The sequence below is a fragment of the Opisthocomus hoazin genome, chromosome 27 (genome assembly GCF_030867145.1).
Source record: "Opisthocomus hoazin isolate bOpiHoa1 chromosome 27, bOpiHoa1.hap1, whole genome shotgun sequence".
Taxonomy (NCBI): Eukaryota; Metazoa; Chordata; class Aves; order Opisthocomiformes; family Opisthocomidae; genus Opisthocomus; species Opisthocomus hoazin.
The window spans coordinates 3,517,285-3,540,213 of record NC_134440.1 but is presented as its reverse complement, the minus strand read 5'-3'; the positions used below and the strand labels follow the sequence as shown (position 1 = coordinate 3,540,213).

Here is a 22,929-nt window from a genome sequence, read left to right as displayed (position 1 = left end):
CGCGTGGTTTCACATGGTGGTGATTTGTTGAGCATGGAATACAAGCACTGTCTGTGAAGTTGATTTTTCTTCCATCTCTTTACGCTGTCACTCAAGACCTAACGTGGCAGTTTGTCAGCCGTGCTTTGTGGAGCAGGTTGACATCCACTCGCAGCAGTTGAATTCGTGCTGTTTGTAGATGGTATCCATTCTCGGCGATAACGGACACGGTGTCAGGTTGAGTCAGTTAAAACAGCTGAAAATTAAACGAGTTGCCTTTACACTTTCCTCCTCCTTTTCTTTTAGCTACAGCTGCAGAAAACCCAGTATTTGCAGCTGGGACAGAGTCGTGGCCAGTACTACGGTGGGTCACTGCCAAATGTGAATCAGATTGGAAACAGTGCCATGGATCTCCCCTTCCAGGTGAGTTTAAAAGGCTGTTTCCTTCTGTTTGTTGATTAATGCTGTGCCTGGATGCTTTGTTTTTCCTCGCAGGGGGCCACGAACAGGCTGCTGGTTCAGCATTGTGGCCTCAGCAGATCACTCTTAAAAATTTTTGCTTTTTTGGAACGGAACATACTTGTGTATGGGATGTGGGGATATCTGTTTTTGTATTGTATATATCTAGTGTTAGATAATAGTTCTCCTGTCCCTAGTCATGCTGCTTTCGTGTCACAGATATGCAGAAGCAATGCAGTTTCTCTGTGAGTGAATATTCATGGTGATGGTGTGTTTTTTTTTGTTCAGTACCAAGTTCATAACAAAGTCTTCTGTGAAGATACTGTAGACTCAGAGCAAAAATGGAAGCAAATAATGCAAGGTGATGTAGCAAGTGCTGGGAGACAGGGGTGTGGAAGAAGGTACCCCATGGCAGCAGGAACGTTCCGTGGGGACAGTGCATGGATTTCAGGAGAGGAGAAAGGGAATCAGGACACAGGCCGGGATCAGGATAGTCACTTTCCCTTGGTCTGATTAAAGAGCAAATGTGGAAATGTACTGGCTTTTTTTTTTTCCCCTGTAGTTGTGACTCCAGAGGTAACGCACTATAAACAGAAAGTGAGTGTTTTATATGAGTGTTTTGCTGTTAGCAAGCGTGTTTGAACGCAAGGTGTTGTGTAGTGGATAGGGTTAGGTGGTGGATACTTTTGCGACTCCTGATTTCGATAGTTAATTGATTTAGGGTGCTCAAAGTAATTAAAATTTCTGTATTAGTTTTCATTTTTTGAGTAGTAACATTTACATTTTATCTCACAAGGATGTGGTAAGAATTACATGTTCCAGTTTGTGGTTTTCTGATGAAGGCTGGCTTAATAAATACAGAGAAACTATTGATGACGTCCTCTAACTATGCCTTTCGAAATACATGTAGGCAGCTGAATTTGTGGAGGTTAAAAGCTTGGATCTTGTGCAAGAGGAGACGCTAATGTCTATTTTAATCTGGTTGCCTTTAGGGAGTACAGTGCAGAGGTTTGTAACATTGTGAAGTCCTTAACATTACTCCACAAGTGTCTGGTCTCTTCAAGATTTTGTCTTTAGTTTCTTGTCAAGGATGTTCATAGTTACTGTTCTTTTTAAGTAGTAGTATTTTTGTGCTTGATGGCCATTACTAATGGTTATTACATAGACTCTTTTAGTCCTGAAGCTAACAGAATGCTTGAAAGTGACTATTCAAAAAATTATGACTGACTAGAGGAGGATGTGGAGACAAATTGACCTTAACCAGGTTCTTAAATATTTTTTCACGCACACACAAAAATCCAAAGCTGATACTGTTACAGATGTCAACTCATGGCAGGCAACAAAATAAAATCATGTATTTGTGTCAGTGATGAATGCTTTCCAGGTTTTTCAATTTTAGGCTAACGTGTGATAAAATTGCTAAAAGATACTTGTACAAAGTGCCGATCAGGTGCAGCCTGTCTGGTTGGCTCTGGTGAGAGCGTTGGTGTCTGAGAATCTTGGTTCTTTGCATTTACAGCACAACGGAGCTCTGGCAGAAGCCTTTGGAGCAGTTCCTGTCTCTTTGGTAATCAAGTATTTAGGTTTGTGCAAATACGTATTTAGGACTGGTGTACTGTTTGCCCAGGTAGATACGTATTTTAGCACATGTTACACTTCTGATATGCACAGTATTTATTTGATTCACCGTCCCAGCTCCGAAGGAGTTATGGTCTGTCACATAAATACAGGTTTTGCCATGCATCCCCGTTTCGAACATGCATAAGAATTCCTGTTCAGACTCCCTGGACTTGCTGTGGTCTGTCATGTGATTACTTATGATTTATGGGGGATTAATTTGATGCAGACGGTGGTTTATTTGGCACTGTCTTGGCCTGTGATTTAAGCAGTCTCTGAGCATGTGCGCTTAGCCTGCATGTTAAACTCCATGGGGAAAGGCAGAATGATGACCCGAATGCTGCTTGTCACCAAGGGGCACCGAAACGTAAGCTGCCAGTAGGTACCACTCCTCGCTTTCCCCTCATCTGCCTTGCTTGTTTTTGTTTCTCAAGTCAATGTCTGGATAAATCTTAAAGGGACACTGTTGCTTTAGGGCACTGAACTTTTTCCTTCCTGTCTGTTTTTTTTTTGTCTTTTTTTTCTTTTTTTTTTTTTTTTCCACTGTTTTTTTGAGTTTTGGTTCTAATCTCAAATCCTTGAATGTTTTTCAGGGAAGCGAAACAGTTCTAGTTCTTCATTTTCCAAATAAAATTGATGCTCAGATCTGGTGGGTTTTTTTCTATCACAGTTGTTTACTGTAGTGCAGTATCCTGTCCCCTGCAGGGATGGGGGTTTTAATGGAGGTGCATTGCCTGATGCTTGGGCCAGAGTAGGTTTCATGGGATGGTTGCTGAGAGAAGCCAGATCTGTTGGAGGTGATACCCGTTTTCTCAAACGTTTGTATTCTTTTTTGATTTCCGTAAGAAAGTTAGGGATTCGCTTGGGATCTTTGTTCCTGGAAAGTCAGAGAATAGCATTGCCCAAAAATTCCTCACTGTGAATTGTAGCCCTGTGCAGGACATGGTCTGTGTTTACTTGTGCCACTGTTGTGCTCAAATTAGATTTTTTGTTGCATTTTTGTATGCAATTTGTACCAAAAAAAGGGGAAAACTTAAGAAAGAACTATTTTTGCATTCAAATTTTTACCTGTATACTCATCTGCATTGGCTTCCTTTTAAATTCCAGGTGAGGTCTGCATTCGGTATGCTTCAGACCGGCTTCTCCTTATTTAGTAACATTGTGGTTGAGACCACTGACAGAGGAAATTGCTTCTCCTGTTGACCTTCCAAGCATGCATGTATTTTCAAGTTTTGCTGCCTCTTGGGGTAGAATTGATGTAACAACAGGACAAAGGAGAGTTTGAGACCTTTTGTTGTTGCTTTGGAATTGTGAATATTCCCAGTTCTGTGTGGTGCTGGTTAGGCAGAACTAGATTTTTGTTTGGTGTTTGCAGCAAAGATTAGACCAACATATTTTAATTTAGATTTCGTAAAGTTGACATGCTATGACTTGAGGTTTCTAAGTCTCCATACAGGAAAGTCATACTTGCTAAGGAACTGGAGCAAAACAGCATGATCTTAATGGGCGAGAGAACAGTAAAAAGTCACTCTGCTCTTTTGCTAGTCCCATGTTGACTTAAGCAATATTCTGCTGCATATAAAGTGTTGGCCCTGAAATGAGAAAATAAACACCACAGCCACTTTGCGTCCATTTGTATTAACACAGGTTGTGTGTGCACAAAGGAAGAGGAGACTAATATTTGCTAAATAGAAAAGTTTAAAATAGTAGAAAGACTCTTTACAAAATTATTACAAACAAAACATTTACAAATAAATGTAGAACTTAGAAATAATCATTTAAACAGCCAAAGCTGGACACTTAAAAAAAAAAGGAAAGAAAGAAAAAAGATTAATGTGGAAGCCAGATGGTTTCATGGCTTGGCAGACAGGACAGTGCATTTGCCACGTGCAGCACCTGAATGGAGGAGGAAATTTTGGATTTCCAAACAGATGGTGTTGAGGGACTCAGCAAAGCTGTTCACATTGGCAAGGAGTGGAAGACTGTGTAGCTTTTTTTCCCCAGAGACCCATATATTGCTGTTGAAGTATGAGTAGAGGTTGACCATTCGGTACTTCCTTTTTCCCCCTGCTGCAGGTATACACTGAGAAGGGCTTTTGAAAATGTAGAAGTTTCCTAGTTTAGCCTGGGAATTTATCTTCCCTGTCTTTTCTCTGCCATCCTCGTTATCTGAAATCAGTTGCTGACAAGTAAATGCTTTCAAGATATCTATGCCGATAAGATTCAAAGTGGAATCAACTCACCTAGGTTTGCTGCGCAACCTGAATGAAATGAAAATCACTTAAAAATATTGCATGCTATAACTTTTTCTAGACAGAGGAGGAAGGAAACTGCTTTTCTTTTTCTTTTAATTCTGTCAGTGTCCCCTTAAAATAATTATTCTGAAAGGAGGAGTGAAAGGAAGCTTTGAGAGAACGTGGCGTGTTCGGTGAATGTTAGGCTCACTGCGCATCTTCTTCCTGCATCTCCTGCCCTTGTAGTTTAAGCTCTGGTTGTCAGCATGTTCCTTCTGGGTGCATGCTGCATGCCACACCGAGGGAATGTAAACAGCCGTTGGCAGTGGGCTCCCTGCCACACTCGTTTGGCGTGGTTTAGAGATACAAAGGCTGGAGAGCAGCGCTGAGGTGTGGGGGGGCAGGTCTGGCATGGTCTGCCTCCACTTGTCTCTGAGCTCTGTCCGGAAGAGATAGCCTTGGTAATGGCTTTCCATGGCTGTAGTGGAAATGTTGCTGGAGGAAAAATTTACATTGTTACACTTGTCCATATCTTTTTTGAGTTTTATTCCTTAGAATAATGCAGCCTTGCATACAATACGAATAGGTTCTGGGCAGACTGCTCGTGCGTGTGTCTTTCTGCTGATAACTTCATGTGTCTCTCTCAGACTCCTTTTCAGTCATCAGGATTAGACACAAGCAGAACAACTCGGCATCATGGTCTCGTGGACAGAGTGTATCGTGACAGAAACCGTCTCGGCTCCCCGCATCGACGCCCTCTCTCTGTGGATAAACATGGAAGACAAATATCCTTTGGTTTATGAGCTGGCAGTGAACACCTACCTTTGTGACAAGATCAGAGTTTTCAGTTTTTACAGTTCCCGTCTTCCTCCCCTCCTCATCTGTCAGCGGAGTTGTTTCCCATCTCTGTGCAGTTAATGTCATCTGCTTTTCCTGAACTGTGGTCTAGTCTATAAATACCTACTATTCTGTAAAGTAAGCGTTTACCTTTGTATTTCCTCAGCTCTAAGCGGGGATAATGATCCACATGAAGCTGAGAGGAACTGAGATCCTTTGAAGGACAAGGCAAGGCAGTCTTGGTGAAACAAAGTTTCCCTTCAAAGCTGAGTAAATCCAAACCAGAATAATTTGTTGCAGTTCATTGTGCATTTTATTACAAGTTGATTCATCAGTTTAGCATTTGCCAAGCGCTGTTTCTTCTTGCCATTTGTGAAAATGAAGTAGCTTGTTATTTCTGACTGGGTTAAAATGTGCTGCAGTCAGACTGGCGTGATGGGGCTAAAGGGGATGTGTGAGTGGGAGAGTGGAGAGATGACGGCTGCTCAGGGAAGAGTTAGATGTTCAGAAAGGGAAAAGGAGGATGGTTGTCCTGTTGCTTAAACATTACAATAATCCAGATAATATTTTGGTTTGAGTGTCCTTTTAAAGTCAGTGTGTTCCCCATAGGGAGTCTGTTTGCCTTCCTCGTATGAGCTTAGTGGTTCTGACAGGTAGTTTTGAATTGTTCCTTTGGAAAAGATTTCAAACAGGCCTCCTACTTAAGTGAGAAAGTGGTGTTCTTCCCCTTAACTGATGGAATCACGTGGACAGCTGTCCGTATGGCACTGTGTATCTGTCACCTCCATCAGACACAAGCTGGAGAAGGTCAGTAGTACAGTAGTGTGCGTGTTAGTATTCGGACTGCGTTCTCCGATACTGCAACACTTTCATGTGCAACAAAAGCCTTTAATGTTCCCCACAGCAGCTGGTCATCTGAATTGCCGTGACTTCCTGAATTTCAAAATTGACTTTTTTCTTCTTCCATTATCCTTATTCTTGTAGATGACCTGCTTTTAAACTGAAGGTGTGTCAGCTAATGTGATCTTTTTAAGGGTAAATCTTGCCAGCTGTTCTAAAACATATCCCAGAATTGTGGAGTTGCGCAGAAACTGGGTTAGTCTGCCCTCGCGTGTGTTCAGGTGGGAAGGAGCACTGGGTTGCCTCTTTCTACCCCTCGCGCTCCTGACGTTGGAGGTGCCGAGTTGCCCAAGTGGTGGCCTACATTCCCGAGCGAAGGACAGTTTGTCCCGAGATGTGCTGACCCCGGAGGTTCCCATCTCCACAACATACTTGCACTCTGAACCAGTCTTTTTTCTCCCCCATGAAACAGGAATGCTTTCTTTTCAAAGCCTGGTATAAGTGTGCATAAGTAGCTTTCAACTAAAAAATTGCATTATTTAATCATGCATAATCTTAACAAAGCATATTAAATTATTTTCTAACTAGAGCAACCAATTTATCCTGTGTTCCTCTCAATCCCATTACTGAAACAATTGCTCTTAAAGCTTTAACTAATTTGTTCTGTGAAGTAATTTTTTCACAAGGAAATTGTGCCTGGTATATGCCACATATAGATTTCAGGTTTTTAATGCAGAGTATTCAGGTTTACAGAGTTGGTTATGTGTAGCTGGGATTAAGCATTCTTTTGTTTAGAGAAACTGACAGTAAAATTTTTTTTGTCTTCTTTTCAGGACAAATTCCGATTCTGCCTTGCACCAGAGTACTATGACTCCAGCTCAACAAGAATCCTTTTCAGGAGGGTCACAGGATATGCAGCAGAAAAGAGGTAAACAGAGAGAGTAAAACTATTTGTAACATGCAAAGCATTGTCCTTCAGAATACACGTATTGGTGTTCATCTATGCCTAGAAATACATCGAAGCATAACACTTTCTGGATTCAGTTACGCGGGAATTGGAACAAAGGACCACCTTTACTCTTCTGGGTACTGAAATCCAGAAAATATTGTACAAAGCTAAGATAGAACATTCTCCTGAACCTTGTATTCTAAGATCTTGCCCTACAGGGAGAAGTAATCTGGGCTTCTGGGACTCTGGTGATTAGCCTGCTCTCAGTGGTACCAGAGGTTTGCAGTTTGTAGTAACTTCCAGACAAGTGTAGAGATCACAGGCATTTCGTGGTGAGTGATACAATCTCATAAAGTAGCGAGACTTCATCTAATTGCTATTTATGGGGTTGAGATCACCGGTGAATACACCCTCAGAGGCAATGCTTACAAACAGTACTCTCCGATAACATTTCTAGTTACAAGCTGGAGCAGTGCAGCCCTCCGGCACTAACAGTGCTGGTGCCCTCTGCTGGCCCTTGCTCCTGCTGCCAGTTCAAGAAATAGATTAAAAGCTCTTAAATCTGTGTAGAGAATTTTAATCCTTAAACAACGACCCAGAGAGAGGTGAACGCGCAACACTCAGATGCATATGCACTGTACTGCAGCTCTTCTGTATACTTCCAGAGCTGTAAAACATTAAATAATGATTCTCTTAAATAGTATTACATAAATATGGATTTATAGTCATCAGTGTGAAAGGCTTCTGTTGATACATCTCTCTGCCTGGGCTGGCCTTTGAGGTTTCTTTGTCACCTTGCTGTTAGCATGATGAAACAGTTGTTTGCTTTGAACAAACAAATGTGCTTGGAATACGGAGAAGTAACAGCTTTACAGTGTTTCTCTGTCCTAGGGGAGATGGTCCGGATTCTTCCCCACTGGAAGTGTCCTTTGGGCCGTGCGTTAGATGTAGCAGGTGTACATCACTTGTGCGAAATAATAAAAAAATAGGAAAAACTAGGGCCCAAGATACTCTTCCGGTTAGATCTAAGCAGACTGAACTGGAGACCAAAATTTTTTGAACTATTATTTAGGTTTTTTGCTTGTTTCAAGATGGGAATGTCTCCTTGCTAATTAAATAAAATTTTAGTCTCTTCTGGTGTTTGGGTTTTTTTTTTTTAAATTTTATCTCATAGCAATACAGTTGCCACTGTTTCGTATTTGTTGATAACAGGTTACTTAAGAGTTTTGAAGTAGTTAAACTTCCAATCTGAATATTTCTTTCTGAGAAACTTAATATTATGATATGATTCCTTTTCTTCTCATTTTTTAGTTTTATTACTGACTGTCCCTGGAATGGAGGAAACCACCACTGAAGCAGACAAAACCCTCTCTAAGCAAGGATGGGACACTAAAAAGGTAGGAATCTCACATTTCAAAGTGTAGAGATTTTATTTTCTAAATGTATTTGGGTACATTAATGCTCTAAATATTGTCAACCAAAACAAACTACTTGCAGAGTTTAGAGATGAAATGCTGTATTTAGCAGCAAATCACTAAGCGTTAGGTCAGAAAGGCACTTTGTAGGTATGTGTGCGTGCACATGTTTGATTATATCGAGAGAAACGCTTTAAATTTGAACCTTGTTGGGCCAATAAAGCGAAAAAAGGTGACAGATACCTTGTAAGAGCTTCACAGAGCTCTTGTGTAGAAGAATAGGTCTTGTTTAAAAATGTATTAAATTAAAGAAAACTTACTAATTGAAATGTATCCTAAGCATTAATCTCTAGCAGTATCTTTGCCTTTAAAAATGTCTTCCTTCTATTTTAGACTGGGTCATCAAGACCTAAATCATGTGAAGTTCCAGGAATCAAGTAAGATTTGAGCAATTTTTTTCAAAGAACATTTTGAGATCTTTAAGAAAGAATGTTATATATTGAATGTCCTCTTGCTTTTGAGTTTTCTGAAAAGCCGTTAGACGTTCTAACACTGCAATAGATACAAGGCAAGCCAGAACCTCTTGTGAGTGAACCATTGGCTGTTACATCTCTGGCTTATCAGAAATACAATATATAATTCTGAATAAGGCATCTTCCTTTTTAAAAAATATTTTATAAAGATCTGCCCAGGCTGAAATTTAAATTGAAATGTCTTTTTTTTTTTTTCCTCCTCTCTCTCCCTTATTTAGCATCTTTCCTTCAGCTGACCAGGAAAACACTACAACACTGATTCCTGCTACGCATAACACGGGTGGCTCCCTGCCAGACCTGACGAACATCCATTTCCCTTCCCCTCTCCCGACACCGCTAGATCCTGAGGAATCCACCTTCCCAGCCCTGAGTAGCTCCAATAGTACCGGAAATCTCGCTGCCAATCTGACTCACTTGGGCATCAGCACTGCCAGTCAGGGTAAGATCAGAACTCCCAGGTGTTTCTGCAGATTGCCCATAATATGTAGCTTGTCTTAAATTATGGAAGTTGCATTGCTGAATATTACTATTTTGACTGAGGGGTAATTGTGCGTCACTGATTGACATGTCTTTGTAAACCAGTTTTATCAAGCCATTTCTGTACGGACAGGTGAGAAAGCTGTAGTTAGTTATATGCCTTACAAGTTGTCTTTCCTTTTTCTCATGTGCTTGGTGCCCAAATCCGCTTTTGGGTTTTTTTTTGTGTATTTATTTTAAGTATAAACTACAAGAGAGACTAGCATCCAAAGCATGCCTCTCTTGTAATTCGTTGTACTTAACCCAACAGCACTTGTGTTATGGAAATATCTTAAGTGGGCCTTTTGTTTTCATTCCTTTAGAATGGGGTTGGTTTTTTTTTCAGTGTGAGGATCTTTTGGAGAGAGAACATTGCTTCATCTGAAGCAGATTTTCTCTTTTGAGTGATCAAGAATAATGTGGAGCCTTTACAAGGTGTAGTTTTTGTAAGCTTGGCTGCTGAAGTTCTGAAAATATCCTGAATGTTCAGGCTGCGTAATCTAGCAGGGCTGTGGGAAATAATACCAAGTGCACACCTTCATTTCTCACGGCTCGCACTATGGTGGCTTTGTGTTGGAATTGTTGCCCTCTTAGCAGTGTAGGTTTTGTTGCGAGTTCTTCTCAGGCGCTGTTGGTGTTTGAGCTGTTGAGCGTGGTGAGTCTGGGTCGTGAGTGTTTGTTGGAGCTTTTGGGCTTTGGCGGTACTGATAATTTTATTTAAAAAAAAAACCCAAACATAATTTGCCATGCTGGCAATTTATAATGCACTGATCACTTGATCATTTCAGGATTAAATGTAACTTTGTAGGCAAAGAGCCTAAACTGGTAATTGTTATTTTTTAACTAATTTCACTGGGTCATGCTTGAACAGTTGTGAAGAGGGTTGCATTTTTTTATTGTCACTGACAATTGCAGTCAGTTGATTCCTAGAATAGAAATAAGGCACTGTATCCAAAAATACAAGTATATTTCCTGTGTTAGGCAGGATTCCCTCACCCACTTAAAAATCCTCTCATATATTGGGAAAAGGAAATCATTTTCATCAGGTTAATGTAGCATTATGACTGAGCAGTTACATTTAAGAATGAAGCAAGAAGACGGTTTAACCGTTTGAGTACAGTCGGTCAGCAGCTTTCAGCATCCTTGAACAAGTTTTCCACTCTCAGAAGAGACTGTCCAGAGTTTCAGAGATGGGCTGTGACTCAAGTAGAACCCGTCGAGTCTGTCCTGAGAGCACTGTTGTGTGTATAAAAAGAAACAAACTACTTGCATGGAGTTGGGCCAGACTGGGTCACTAAATTTTTTGCCATACCCGTAATTAGCAAAGTAAACGGTATAAACCGTTTATATATATTATAAACGGTATTATTTATATATATTATTATATTATTATATTATTATATTATTATATTATTATATTATTATATTATATTATAATATATTATTATATATTATATATTATTTATATATATTATAAACGGTAAATAAATAAATATTATTTATATATATAATATATATTCGCTCTGCGGAGAGGGACCTGGGTGTCCTGGTGGACGACAGGTTAACTATGAGCCAGCAGTGTGCCCTGGCTGCCAAGAAGGCCAATGGGATCCTGGGGTGCATCAAGAAGAGTGTGGCCAGCAGGACAAGGGAGGTTCTCCTTCCCCTCTACACTGCCCTGGTGAGGCCTCATCTGGAGTACTGTGTCCAGTTCTGGGCTCCGCAGTTCAAGAAGGATGAAGAGCTACTGGAGAGAGTCCAGCGGAGGGCTACAAGGATGGTGAGGGGACTGGAGCATCTCCACTACGAGGAGAGGTTGAGGGAACTGGGCTTGTTCAGCCTGAAGAAGAGAAGGCTGCGAGGGGACCTTATAAATGCCTACAAATATCTGAAGGGTGGGTGTCAGGAGGATGGGGCCAAGCTCTTTTCAGTGGTGCCCAGTGACAGGACAAGGGGTAATGGGCACAAACTGAGGCACAGGAAGTTCCGTCTGAACATGAGGAGGAACTTCTTCTCTCTGAGGGTGACGGAGCACTGGAACAGGCTGCCCAGGGAGGTTGTGGAGTCTCCTTCTCTGGAGATATTCAAGACCCGCCTGGACAAGGTCCTGTGCAGCCTGCTGTAGGTGACCCTGCTTATGCGGGGGGGTTGGACTAGATGACCCACAGAGGTCCCTTCCAACCCCTACTATTCTGTGATTCTGTGATTCTGATTCTGTAAACCCAAACTGGTAAGTATGCAATTGCTTTGAAAACATTTCCTGATCTATCAAAGACAGAACGAATGAGAAAGATACGCTCATTGATGATTTTCCTGCTTCTCTTTGGAGACTATCCCATAGTTTAATCATTGACAGAGTCAGTGTTTGGGGCTTTTTTAACTGATTTTTCCAAACGCTCCTTGTCTATCTTCTAGCTCTTTAGCAGAAAACATAAAGGCTTTTGAACCTTTTGCAGGAGCTCTGTGCCTTGCACAAGCATGCCCTCAGCAGCCCCAAGAAAAGGTGGGGAAACAAACACCTGCCAGGTTGCAAAGAACTGCCAGCAATTGAAGACTGCACATTTGTGCATTTGAGGTTGTCAGTTCGCTGACATGTTCCGTGAGACGGTGTTGATTTTGAAAACATGGCAGGGGAAGCCAGGCAGTCTTCAGAATCTGTGCGGTTTGCCTGCTGGCTCCTTGGCAGCCCGGACTTCCTGGCTCCCTGGCAGCCTGCCTGGAAGCCTTGAACATTTGCCAGGTGCCTAGGAGCTCTCAAGCTCTTGTGAATTCCTCCTTTCTGGCAGCTTTAGAAGAACAGCTCGCTAGCTAGATTGTCCTGAACTTACTTTCCAGGGTGTCTCGGTTCCTCTAGGGTGAGGCAGAAAGTAGGAGAGGTCTCAAAACTTCCAGATTTTTGTCTAGAATTTGAGCGAAATTACAATACTTGAATTGCTTATCCCAACCGCCTGCTAGGTTGTGGCTTTTTAAGAGTGAGAAGGATATTTTCTGCCTTCCTGTGCACTGCTATGCCATTAAAAATGGAGTGCTTCCTGTGTAACCAGTTTTTCTTCTGCATTTTCCATTAAATAGGTGTTTGCTTTTATAATATCTCAAGTGCCCTCTGATAAGTCTTGTTATGTGATCTGTTATCTTCTTCCTGAAGTTTGAGCCCTTGCAAATAGAGCAGAATGTGCTTTTGCTGGGTTCGATTTCCTGGTTTGCAAGAACGATACCCATGGTTTCTGTACACTGCTGAAGCTGCTCTGCCTGTTTCATTTCCAAGTCCGCATCTGTGCGTGAACCTGAACAACCGTGACTGGTTTTGATCCAGGATAAACCACAGGGATCTTCCTCTCATCCTGATGCTCTTCAGCCTGACAAAATTAATTGCAAATTAGCCAACGAGTTTCAGCCTGATTGGCCGAGTTGCATTCAGCACTTTGCATTAAGTGGTTGTCCACTTACGCCACTCATTTTTCATTGTTTAGGTAATTACCTCCATACAACTATCAATAAACCATTGCTCTGTTCCCATGTAAGCTGGTTTGTTCCTTCCTGGCAGGAATGACGACGACACCAGCCCCTTCCCAGCAGCACCGTCAGCCAGCCGTCAGTCCTCTCTCGTTGAGTGCAGACTCCAGACGACCACAGTCACAGCAGATGTCTCCTACGCTTTCCCCTTTGTCACCAATCACTCAGGTAGGAACTTACTTGGTGAATTAATTTTTTTTAATCACAGATGAGTTGTTTTACGTTAGCTTGGGAGAAGCTGGCTGTGACTTCATCTCTCTTGTTTGGCAGTTTTTCTTCTTTAGTTGTGTTCATGAATTCAGAGCCTTAAGAAGAGAGATGTTTGTAGAGGGGATAGTTTTTACTTTCACTTTTCTAGAACAGCCATTGGGACGCTTTTCTGTAAAGTGTTGTCCCAAAGTTAGTTGTGAAATTTGAAAGACGTTTCTCGAATTCATGAGAGAAGCTCAGTTAGCTTTTAAAATGGATTTCATAAGAAGTGTGACTCTGTGACTGACTAGGTTATCAATTTCTGACCTGGACATTCAACTGGGCTTTCAGAGTATTTGTTTATTGTACACTAGAGGTGACATTACGTCTTTTGAAACATGTTCTTGGCTGTTTCTGAACCTTTAGGTAATATTTTTCAGATGCAAGATGAGGTTGACTTAGTACAGTTCTCTTGGTGTGAAACTTGATGTGCTTCAAAATCAGGGGAAATTACCTGCCAGTGTGGATGATTTTGATTCTTCTTTTTAAGGCCGTGGCTATGGATGCATTGTCTCTGGAGCAGCAGCTTCCCCCATATACATTTTTTAACCAGACAACTTCCCAGCAACAGCAGCAGACCCAGGTGGCAAGTACCCTGCCTCAGAATACTCCTTTAATGCAGACCTCTGGTTTACAGCGAGGAACCCAGCTCCCCCCGCTCTCCGTCACGGTACCTTCTACCATCCCACAGTCGCCTCCGGGCAGTCAGACCCAGCCGTCAATGGGAATAGACATCAACTCGGTAAGCTTGGGCACAGCTGGAAGCGACAGAGCTTTCAGTGGGAAAACCCGGTAGCGTGCAGTGTAGGGTCAGAGATAAGCTGGACAGACACCGTAATAACTGTACGTTTAGGTGGAGTCTGAGGTAGGCTGAAAATGTTTGTGGTTCAATCCACATCTGAATGTTTTAAAGAGGAAAATGTGGTTTTAATGTGTGGTTAGGGTGGCCAGATTTTCATAAAATGGTGTCCCTTACCGACTCCAGGTTTGATTAGACCAGCTTAAATATATTAGCATTGATTTCATACCTTGCTGCTGCCATTGCATGGATAGATTTTCAGGCTGTTAAATGTAGCGCACCCCCAACACCTTGTGTGTTACGCAGTGGGCTAGAGACTGGAGGAGTTAACAGAACTTTGGTAAAGAAACCTGCTAACAAGCATTTTCCAAAAGTTGGAGAGAAAGAGGTGTTTTCTATACTTTCTATATTTAGAACCCTTCCAAAGAAATGCAGTGCGTGCATACACATAGCAGTGATTTACGGACGGATTTTTTTTTTTTTTCTTGTTTTACCGTGGTCTGTTATGAAATGTTTTCTCTGTCTCTGCATACGAAAATCCAAAATGCAGAGCAAGATCAGGGTTACAGGCTAGCTAGGGAAGAATTTCACAGTTGGTTCTCTGCTTGTTCTGCCCTACCGTGTAGGATCTGGGTTGTCTCGGCTGTTGTGGCCTCCTGGCAGTATTGTAGTGACAGTAATTGGCTTGAGAAAGAGAAGAAATCATTCTCTGTTGATCTAGCACTTGATTGTGGATTTCATTTGTGGATGAAATTTTTAACAGTTTGTGCTGACAAGTACTCCTTGAAAGAAGCTGCTTCCCTTTCAGGGTTGGAAGGGGAAGAGGAAGGACAAATCCAGCAGTGGGAAGGATACCAGCCCACTCACAATGTGTCCCCGTGTTTTGATTCTGATACTCATGTAGCTACCAGTGCAGATGATTCTGATTTTCATTCTTTGCTTTCTGTGTTGCTTTCCTCATCCTAAACTTCTTTATGACCTTAACTTTTAGGTGCTTTGCTTATCTCTTAAAGCAACTGAAATAATACATAAATACACTGAAGTATAAAGCTAGTTTATCAAAAAGCCATTTGAGCTGCATTGGTCTCACTGACAACTTCAGTGCAGTTTTCCTAACGCAATACTGAAATTCGTTTTGCTGTAGTTTGAATGTCTGCTTAAAGTGTGTAAGTAGCAATGCATAGCAGAAAGGGTTAAGACCTATTTTCTTGGGATTTACAGAATTCCGTGCCAGCAAGCATCGGTAATGCAGCGTTCTCCCACACTGCAAAGCTATCAGATTAAATTACTCCTTTTCGTAGAAATGGATTGCAGGTTTTCCTCAATCATCAGTTTAATTTCTAAAGGAAGTATAATGGGAAGAGCTGTACTTACTATTTATGTTAATTAGTGCAACATTTTACTTAAATGCCATTAAGATTATTAATTTGTTGAAATCCAGGGTTGCTTATAACCAAAAAAAGGTAACTCTTTGAAAAAATGTCTCAAAATGACTCAGGACAATGTAAATATAACTAATATAAACCTGCAAAACATAATGTGAATTCACAGACAATGTCTGCTCCGTGGCCTGGGGTAAAACACAGCTTTGAGCAGGGTTCCAGTCTGCGTGGTTATACACTTCAATCTTGATAACGCACCCAGGCTACTGAAACCTGGGCAGAGTGACCGGAGAAGGATTTCCAGAGCAGCGTAAACACAGGTTAAGAATGTGTGGGGATGGCAGCTGAAGAAAAAAATTACATTTTTTTTTTTTAGTTATTCCCGGCTTTCAGGACTTCTCTTCCCTAAATAGTTGGCTGACCAGATTTTTTTTTTTAATTGAGCATAACTGAGAACAGGGAGAAAATATTTCAGCGGTTTTGCTTGTCCAGCAGCAGTGCCCTGCTCTCAGCCGTTCAGTCAGACAAGACCGTGCCATGCTGACACCTGAACTCTCTCCTTTTTGCGGCATTGTTCACAGTAATTGTGTCTTCATACATAGCCAAGAATTGCTGAAGAGGATGGTTTCTCCCAGTTTCCTCGAGCTGCATACACCAGAGTTTTACAATTTTCCAACCTTCCATCAATCCCATGGTCTTTAATTCTGTGTTGTTCTGTAGGCTTCACTCCAGCAGTACCGCAGTAATGCTGGGTCCCCAGCCAACCAGTCTCCCACCTCTCCTGTCTCCAATCAAGGCTTCTCTCCTGGCAGCTCCCCTCAAGTAAGGGACTCTGTGCTTCCACAGGCCTTGCTTCTTGTGCGTGTTTTTAGTTGAGTCTCTCCATTACTGACCCATAGTTGTCTCACTGTAATTGTATGTGCTTCATGCATTACCGATGTCTCATCTTGTTTGCAGTTTCATTCAGTTCCAGAGTTTTTCAATAGCTGGTGAATTGCCTTTTTATTGATCAAGGTTACTGCTTGAACGCTATTAAAACTCAGTGGTTTCTGTGGGGTGTACTGTGGACAGGACCTCCAGGTAGACCCCTTTCAGTCAGCAGGACGGTGTAGGAGCTGACGGATGAGGTTGGGAGGGCAGAGGAGAGACAGAGGGAAACTGAAGTGCCTCCCGCAGCAGGATAACTCCTGTGGCACTGAATATCGCTTGCGTGGCCAAAAGCGTTTACATCAGCACCTTTTTTTACGTGGCAACGTACACTTGGAAAGAAAACGCTGGAGAAAATACTCTTCAAATTAGCAGTTGTATCTTGTGGCTTGCAAGTAATGGGTTAGTAAACACGCTTTCTTGCATGCTAGCTGGTTTTTCTTCCTGTGTATGTATATGCTCATACATCCACGTGCCCTATATGCAAGTCATAACTTGGTGTGTGTGTAAACCCATGAAAGGGAGTTCTTATTTGCCAGCAGCAAGGCAGTTAAAAACAAGGCAGTCTCTGGGGGTGTCTCTAAGGTAAGGGAGTGAGGGTATTTTCAGTACAGAAATAATCTGATGCTGCTAAAGCAGCTCCGTATGGCTGCCCTGGTCCTAAATCCCACCTGTTGAAATGAGGTGCAGGACAATTCATACAGAACATTGCGACAGAGTCTGAAAATACATTTTTCTGTTTCATCGTTTAACGTTTAAGGCTGTAAGGAGGACCCTATCTAAATAAGTGCTGCCCCTTCATGGTTCCAAAGCAGAAGCTTCGTCTCTCCTTGCCATTAGCCAGAGACAGGTCACTGGTAAGCTCAGTAATAGATCCGGGTGTCAGGATTGTCTGGATTTTCTTAACCCTTGCTTAATTGCCTCTTAACTTCTCTCTCTGCTGCCTGCTTCTGCCATTTCTGCCGTGTTCTGTGTGTGGCTCAGAGAAAACAAGCAAACTGATTCCTCTAGGCTGTCACGTAGAGCAAAGCTGTTGCCAGGCTTGCTGCAAATCTCAGGTCCAGTTCTCATTTGGGCAGTGCATCCGATTTTGGTTTTTGCCTTGATTTCCTTTGCCCCTTGACTGCTCAGTAACTCTCTCCTGGTTTTGTCCATAGGCTTGTTGCCACTGGTCAGTCCCAAGTACTGGAGTGCAGCAAGCACTGCCCAGTGGAGCACGCTCCTGGCTACGGCTTTACCTGCTGGGCCTGTTTTACCCTGTAAACTCTTGCTTAGGTTTTGCTGTTTTCAAATGGGACGCCATAACTCTGCGTGAAAGGAAGAGGGTTTATTAATGCTGCTTACGTTAGTATTGGCCTCTTAAAAATACCCACACAATTCTTTATTTTTGCTAAAATAAAACTAAGACCGCTTTCCTGCCTCCATCAATGAACCAGAAGGTAGTAGTGGTGAGCGAGCTGTCTGTGGTGGCGGACCTCTTAAGGCTGCAAATACTAAGCGTGGTGAGAAGCAATGGGGGAAGAAAAAAACCAGTTCGGAAGGAAAATTTGGGTTGGTTGTGATTATGGAGGCAGCTCCCAAATAGCAGGATCCATTAGCCTGTAGAGTAACCTGCCAAGAGTAGAGGCAGGCTGGTTCCGACAGCTGAATGTGCCCGTTGTGGAACAGTCTGGCACTGGCTGACGAGAGGGGAATAAAGTAGGTGTGACCTGGTAGGCGTCCTCCACTTCCTCCTGTTCCTCTGATTAATTTTAGGTTAAATCGTTCTGCAGCGTATCAGCATGATGAGTGACACGCTCTAAAAACAGAAATCTGCGGTTTGATTTTTATCGCATACGGTTCATTCACCAGAAGTGATTTTTCATCTTTCCACATCTCCAAATCTATTTGCTCTTGTGTTTTAGATGTGTGTGTTACATGAAGGTCTTCCTGTTCAAACACGAATTGAAAAGCTCTGCTTGTAGTTCTCCGCTTTGTGTTTGCATGGCTTTTCATTGACAATGGCTTGTTTATTACTACTTCGCTTTTCTCCTCTAACACCTGGCGGACTGTTCCAATTAGATAGAAAGCTGCTTTTTTTAGTAGAATGGCTGTATACTGGATAATATGGTATGTATTTTTAGATTAATAATTTAAGCCAGGGGTTTTGTGGTTTGGGGTTTTTGTCTTGCAGTCACCACATCATTAACCCAAGAAGATGTACTGTTGACAAAACAGACCTCATCTAGTGTTTCTGGAGGAGATGGTGTTAGCAAGATGTTTTCCACCGAGTTGTCGATAAATTATTCTAGGACTCTGAAGTGTTGAAGTAATGACATTTCCAGCTGATTTCCTTTGGGAGAGTCAGTGCTTACAGATGTAATAACCGCTGTACTTCAGAGCTGAGGAATAAATACGGGCTTGTATGTTATGTTAGGAGTTACTAACGTAGACTTGCACAAGTAGATTTCGGTCGCCTGTTTATTATTTTTCATGTTGCCCAAACTTTTTAGGATGGAAACAGTGCTTAGTGGAATGCAAAGGTTTGAGGCTTTGCCCTACTTCCGAAAAGCTCCTGTAAAAAGGAAATGTCGTAAGTTAAAGGAAAAAAAATGCCTTGATCTTCTCTGGAGCTCTCGAATAGCAATGGTATTTCTACCGCCGGTCCAGACTGGCTTTGATTCACGTTGTGTATGTGACATCCTGAAGCGCAAATTTTTCATTAGAAACTGTTATAAAACATCACACAGTTCTGAAGCTGTGCCTGCCGCTTCAGAGGGGAGTGATTTTCCCCTGATAGAGTTAAGCTTGGCTGGTCCTGCTGTGCATGCAGAGTTAGCGCTGCGCTCTGGCTGCATCTTGGTTTGTTGTTTTTTTTTTTTTTTTAGAAGAAAGTCAGAGATGCACCAGGTTGAATAAAGTGGAGTTTGAGTAGCGGATCAAAGTGTGACCGGGCAACGAGTGAGGTGTTAGTGGTTTAAAGAAAAATGCAGTGGTTTGTTCTGTAGTGCTTTGCTTTTTCTTTTGTCAGGTGTAATGTGGCTCTCACTTGTGAGGTCTGGTAGCTTCCTCGTAGCCCTGTCTCATGTGAGGGACAGAGCAGCCACCATAGTTCTGAGGACCAGATGATAAATTGGAGGACCGGTTCCGATTACAGCTGTTGTCCATTTTTGCCTGCTTCCAAGGAGGGCATCAAGTAGGGTGTTAAGCTGCAAAGATGTCATTGTTGTTCTGTGGTCATTGCTGTGACAGATCATAAATGCCCAGGAAAGTGAATCAAAATCTTACTTTTGTCCATAAAACCTTCTTCTTGGCTCAGGCTCTGTTCAATGAGTCTTGAGAATGAGCTGGCTTCGTTTAATTAAACCATTTCTTACTGAGAAGTTACCGTTACGATCTTCTCTGACAAAGATTTGGAGGCGGTTGTCTGCTGCCGTTGCTGACTCTGCCCGTGTCAGACGTTAAGGTGCAGCACCCTGCAGGTCCCTAGGGCTTGCGTTTCCAGTGTCCTGGCGTTACCCAGCAGCGCTGTTCTGCAGCAAATCTCTCTCTTCTCCGAGTGCGATCAGATCGTACCCGCACCCTCGCATGCAGCCAGTGGAAGGCGATGCCTGGCGGTGACGCTCGGAGCAGCTCTTGGATCAAACAGGGTCTGCTCAGCAAGCAGTTCTGTAGCACGCGCAGCACGTGCTGAACTTTCAGCCACCTTCCCGCACGGAGTCTCGCTCTCAGGCTGTGAATCCTTCCCTTGGCGCCACATTTATCCCAAAGCAATATAATGTGATAGCTGGGGATTCTGGCTGCAGGTGGAAAGGTTTTTGTTTGCTTTATAAAGAATATATTGTTGCTTCTGTCCTGATAGTCCCCCCTCCTGGAGGTGGTGGGCAATTTAGTTGTGTTGGGGTTTTTTTTTATGCAAGACTTCCATTCCTTTCCTTGCATGCAGCCTGCAGGTAAGCTGCGCTGAGGTAGCCCCTGAGGCAGGAGGGAGAATGTTTAAAATGTGACGTTTGCCGAGATTTTTATGTTCACTGTTGTGGACATCATCCTGTGTTTTTTGAAAATCTTTGGCTGTGTTCAGTGCTTTTAACTGTGGTGGCTGCTGTAACTCTGTTCTGGTATTTCCTAGGCTTTTGCTTAATTGCATCTGCTGATTAGGTTGCTGAGGAGAAAATTTGTAGCCTTCCTCTTTTAACGTGTAGGTAAAACAGCTGGAAAATGCTATGCAAGGTATTGAATTTTTCTCCAGGGTTGATACAAACTCTCCATGCAAATTGTTTTTTCTAGACATCATCTTTTGTAGATGCTCTCTTTGGCAGTAGATGTTTTGTTTCCAGCTGGAGTATCAGAATTAGCGACAGTTCCAAGTAAGAAGTGATCTCTCTGTGATGTCTTTTATACCTGGCAGTTGTTTGGGGCAGTACTGAATAGTATTAAAACATTGACCTCAAATTCTTGGTCACGTTTAGAATAGTGGATGAATGGTGGAGAATAACTGATAAACGCTTGTTGTACTGGAGGGGAAGGTAAAATTAGCAAGGCTGAGGAGTTCCTCCTGAGATTCTTTGCCTTTGAGCTGCTGCTAACTTGCTTTACCGGGCTTTCTCGTTAACTTTTCTGACCTGGAGCTAAAGTGCAGCGACTTTAAAACGTCAGTTTTGTTGTGGCCTCCTGTTGTCTCTGTGAAGCTGGCTGTTCTGTGAGCGCGAGGTTGCGGGGACGGCGAGCTGGTCCCTGCCCGCGTGCTGGTGAGCAGCTTTGCATTGCATTTTGTGTTAACCTGCAGTTGAATTCTGTGTGGGGTTTGTCTTTCACCAACACCAAAAAGCGGTTCACAAAGAAGCTGGAGTTGCAGAGCGGTTTTATTTCTCGTGTTACCTAGCGCACTCGTCTGTATTCGTAAATCCGGAGTTTTATATGTTGTGTGTCCTCTGTGAGGAAGTTTGTTCGGTTTCCTTGACTGTGTTTTTGTGCTTGCCGAAAGGCAGCGTAACACGGGAGGATTGGTGTGTTGGAGGGAAACCCTGAGCGTTCTGCCAATGTGCTGATGGTCAGTGGTTGTTAATAATGAAGGGCACTGCTAACTAACTTGGAGAAGGATCGGTCGGAAGGCTCGAGTCACTCGCACGCCGTGGGTACCTCTGTTTGTGAGATTTTTGCACCATAAAGACTCTGTTTTGTTTTCAGCATTCTTCCATTCTGGGGAGTGTTTTTGGTGACTCCTATTATGATCAGCAGATGACAGCTAGGCAGGCTAATGCCCTATCCCATCAGGTGAGCAAATTCATCTCGGATTTTCAGCTGTATTTCGGCCACTTTCAGCTTAAAATAAATATAGAACAATTTCTGATTATTTTATGCGAGATCACATTTTGTCCATATAAGTTTCCTTCTGTTATATTTAGTTTGCAATACTCGGGGCTTTATTTTCTTCTGGTCACCCCCCCCCTCCCCTTCCCCTTCCTCCCTCTTAGCCATTGTAGCAGATGTTTTTAAAGGTGTTCTGCCAAGTTTATCGGATTAAAAATAATGAAAATAGATTTCTGCAAATCCACATTTCTGGCCGTAGTAGCATTTGGGAAGGATTCACTTGTGGATGGTTTACTCCTGAATTTGTCAGACGAGTCGTGCACGGTACCAAAACCCAGCAGGCAGACCTGTGCCTTCGTTCGTGTGGCCAGCGAGCGCATTGAGTCATTCGGCTGTGAAATACGCTCTGGTGGCAGGAAAAAATCAGGTGGCTACTGAGAGGCAATGCTTGATGGGCAGATACCTGAGTTAGTAGCGTGAATTATGGGGTTTTTCACTTTGTTTTAAAGCTACCTTTTCTTTTGTTCTTACAATATCAAAAGCAACAATTTTATTTTTGCATCTACCCTCTCCTCATTCCCCTGCCCTCTGAATTTGGCAGTAAACGCTTCTGGAAAGTTAAGTGAAAATAGACTGTATTTTGATCAACGAAACCTAAAGATGAATTTGTTTGCCTGTCTCTTTCAACATTTCTTCCCGTACTTGAGCTTTGTAAGTTGTTCTGCTGTATTTCCTGATGATCCGAAGTAATAATTCCTTTGTGCCTTGGTCTTCAGCTTGAACAGTTTAACATGATCGAAAACGCCATTAGTTCCAACAGCCTGTACAGCCCTTGCTCCACCCTGAACTACTCCCAGGCAGCCATGATGGGACTCACCGGCAGTCACGGCAGCTTGCAGGACTCGCAGCAGCTGAACTACTCCAGCCACGGAAACATCCCCAACATCATTCTTACAGGTGAGGAAATCACAGGCTGAACTGACAAGCAAAACCCACGCGGTGTCGGCGTTTCTCTTTGTGGTGCGATGTTAGAAGTGAGCCAGGGAAGCAAAAGGGTATTGTTGCCTTGGAAGGTTTTGTTTCACCTTGTGTAAATGTTCGTGTTACCGGCCTGGCGTATTTCCCGAGTGCCGGGGAGCCCGACGGCTCTGATGTCGTCCCAGCAAGCAGGTGGAGATGCAATGGCAGCACTAATTGTCTTACACACCTTCCCTGCCCCCGAATTTACTGGATCCTCAGCTGCAGTGAGGGAGAAGTGCCAAAAGCCAAACTTCTTCCTCTGCTGCTCTGTTCAAGCTTGCCAAGAAATGATTTTTCGTGTCACATATGGTAGCGGATCCGGTCACGGCTGGACGTTTGGAAACAATTTCTGCACAGGCCACTGAGAAAAC

The 22,929-nt window shown here is 42.8% G+C and overlaps 1 protein-coding gene across 5 annotated transcripts in view; it reads left to right on the top strand.

Annotated features, from left to right (window-relative positions):
- Window positions 1-22,929, top strand: part of CRTC1 (CREB regulated transcription coactivator 1) — a 52,954-nt gene that overhangs the window by 19,662 nt on the left and 10,363 nt on the right. Inside the window, exons 2-14 of one of the 5 annotated variants that reach the window (XM_075443977.1) lie at window positions 286-402; window positions 1,958-2,005; window positions 4,937-5,074; window positions 5,872-5,933; window positions 6,800-6,894; window positions 8,227-8,312; window positions 8,724-8,767; window positions 9,082-9,302; window positions 12,924-13,060; window positions 13,632-13,883; window positions 16,043-16,144; window positions 21,416-21,502; window positions 22,315-22,495. In XM_075443977.1, the coding sequence (XP_075300092.1) occupies window positions 286-402; window positions 1,958-2,005; window positions 4,937-5,074; window positions 5,872-5,933; window positions 6,800-6,894; window positions 8,227-8,312; window positions 8,724-8,767; window positions 9,082-9,302; window positions 12,924-13,060; window positions 13,632-13,883; window positions 16,043-16,144; window positions 21,416-21,502; window positions 22,315-22,495 (1,570 nt within the window). The remainder of the gene's footprint in view (window positions 1-285; window positions 403-1,957; window positions 2,006-4,936; window positions 5,075-5,871; window positions 5,934-6,799; window positions 6,895-8,226; window positions 8,313-8,723; window positions 8,768-9,081; window positions 9,303-12,923; window positions 13,061-13,631; window positions 13,884-16,042; window positions 16,145-21,415; window positions 21,503-22,314; window positions 22,496-22,929) is intronic. The other 4 variants (XM_075443978.1, XM_075443980.1, XM_075443979.1 and 1 more) reach the window with 4 other exon arrangements.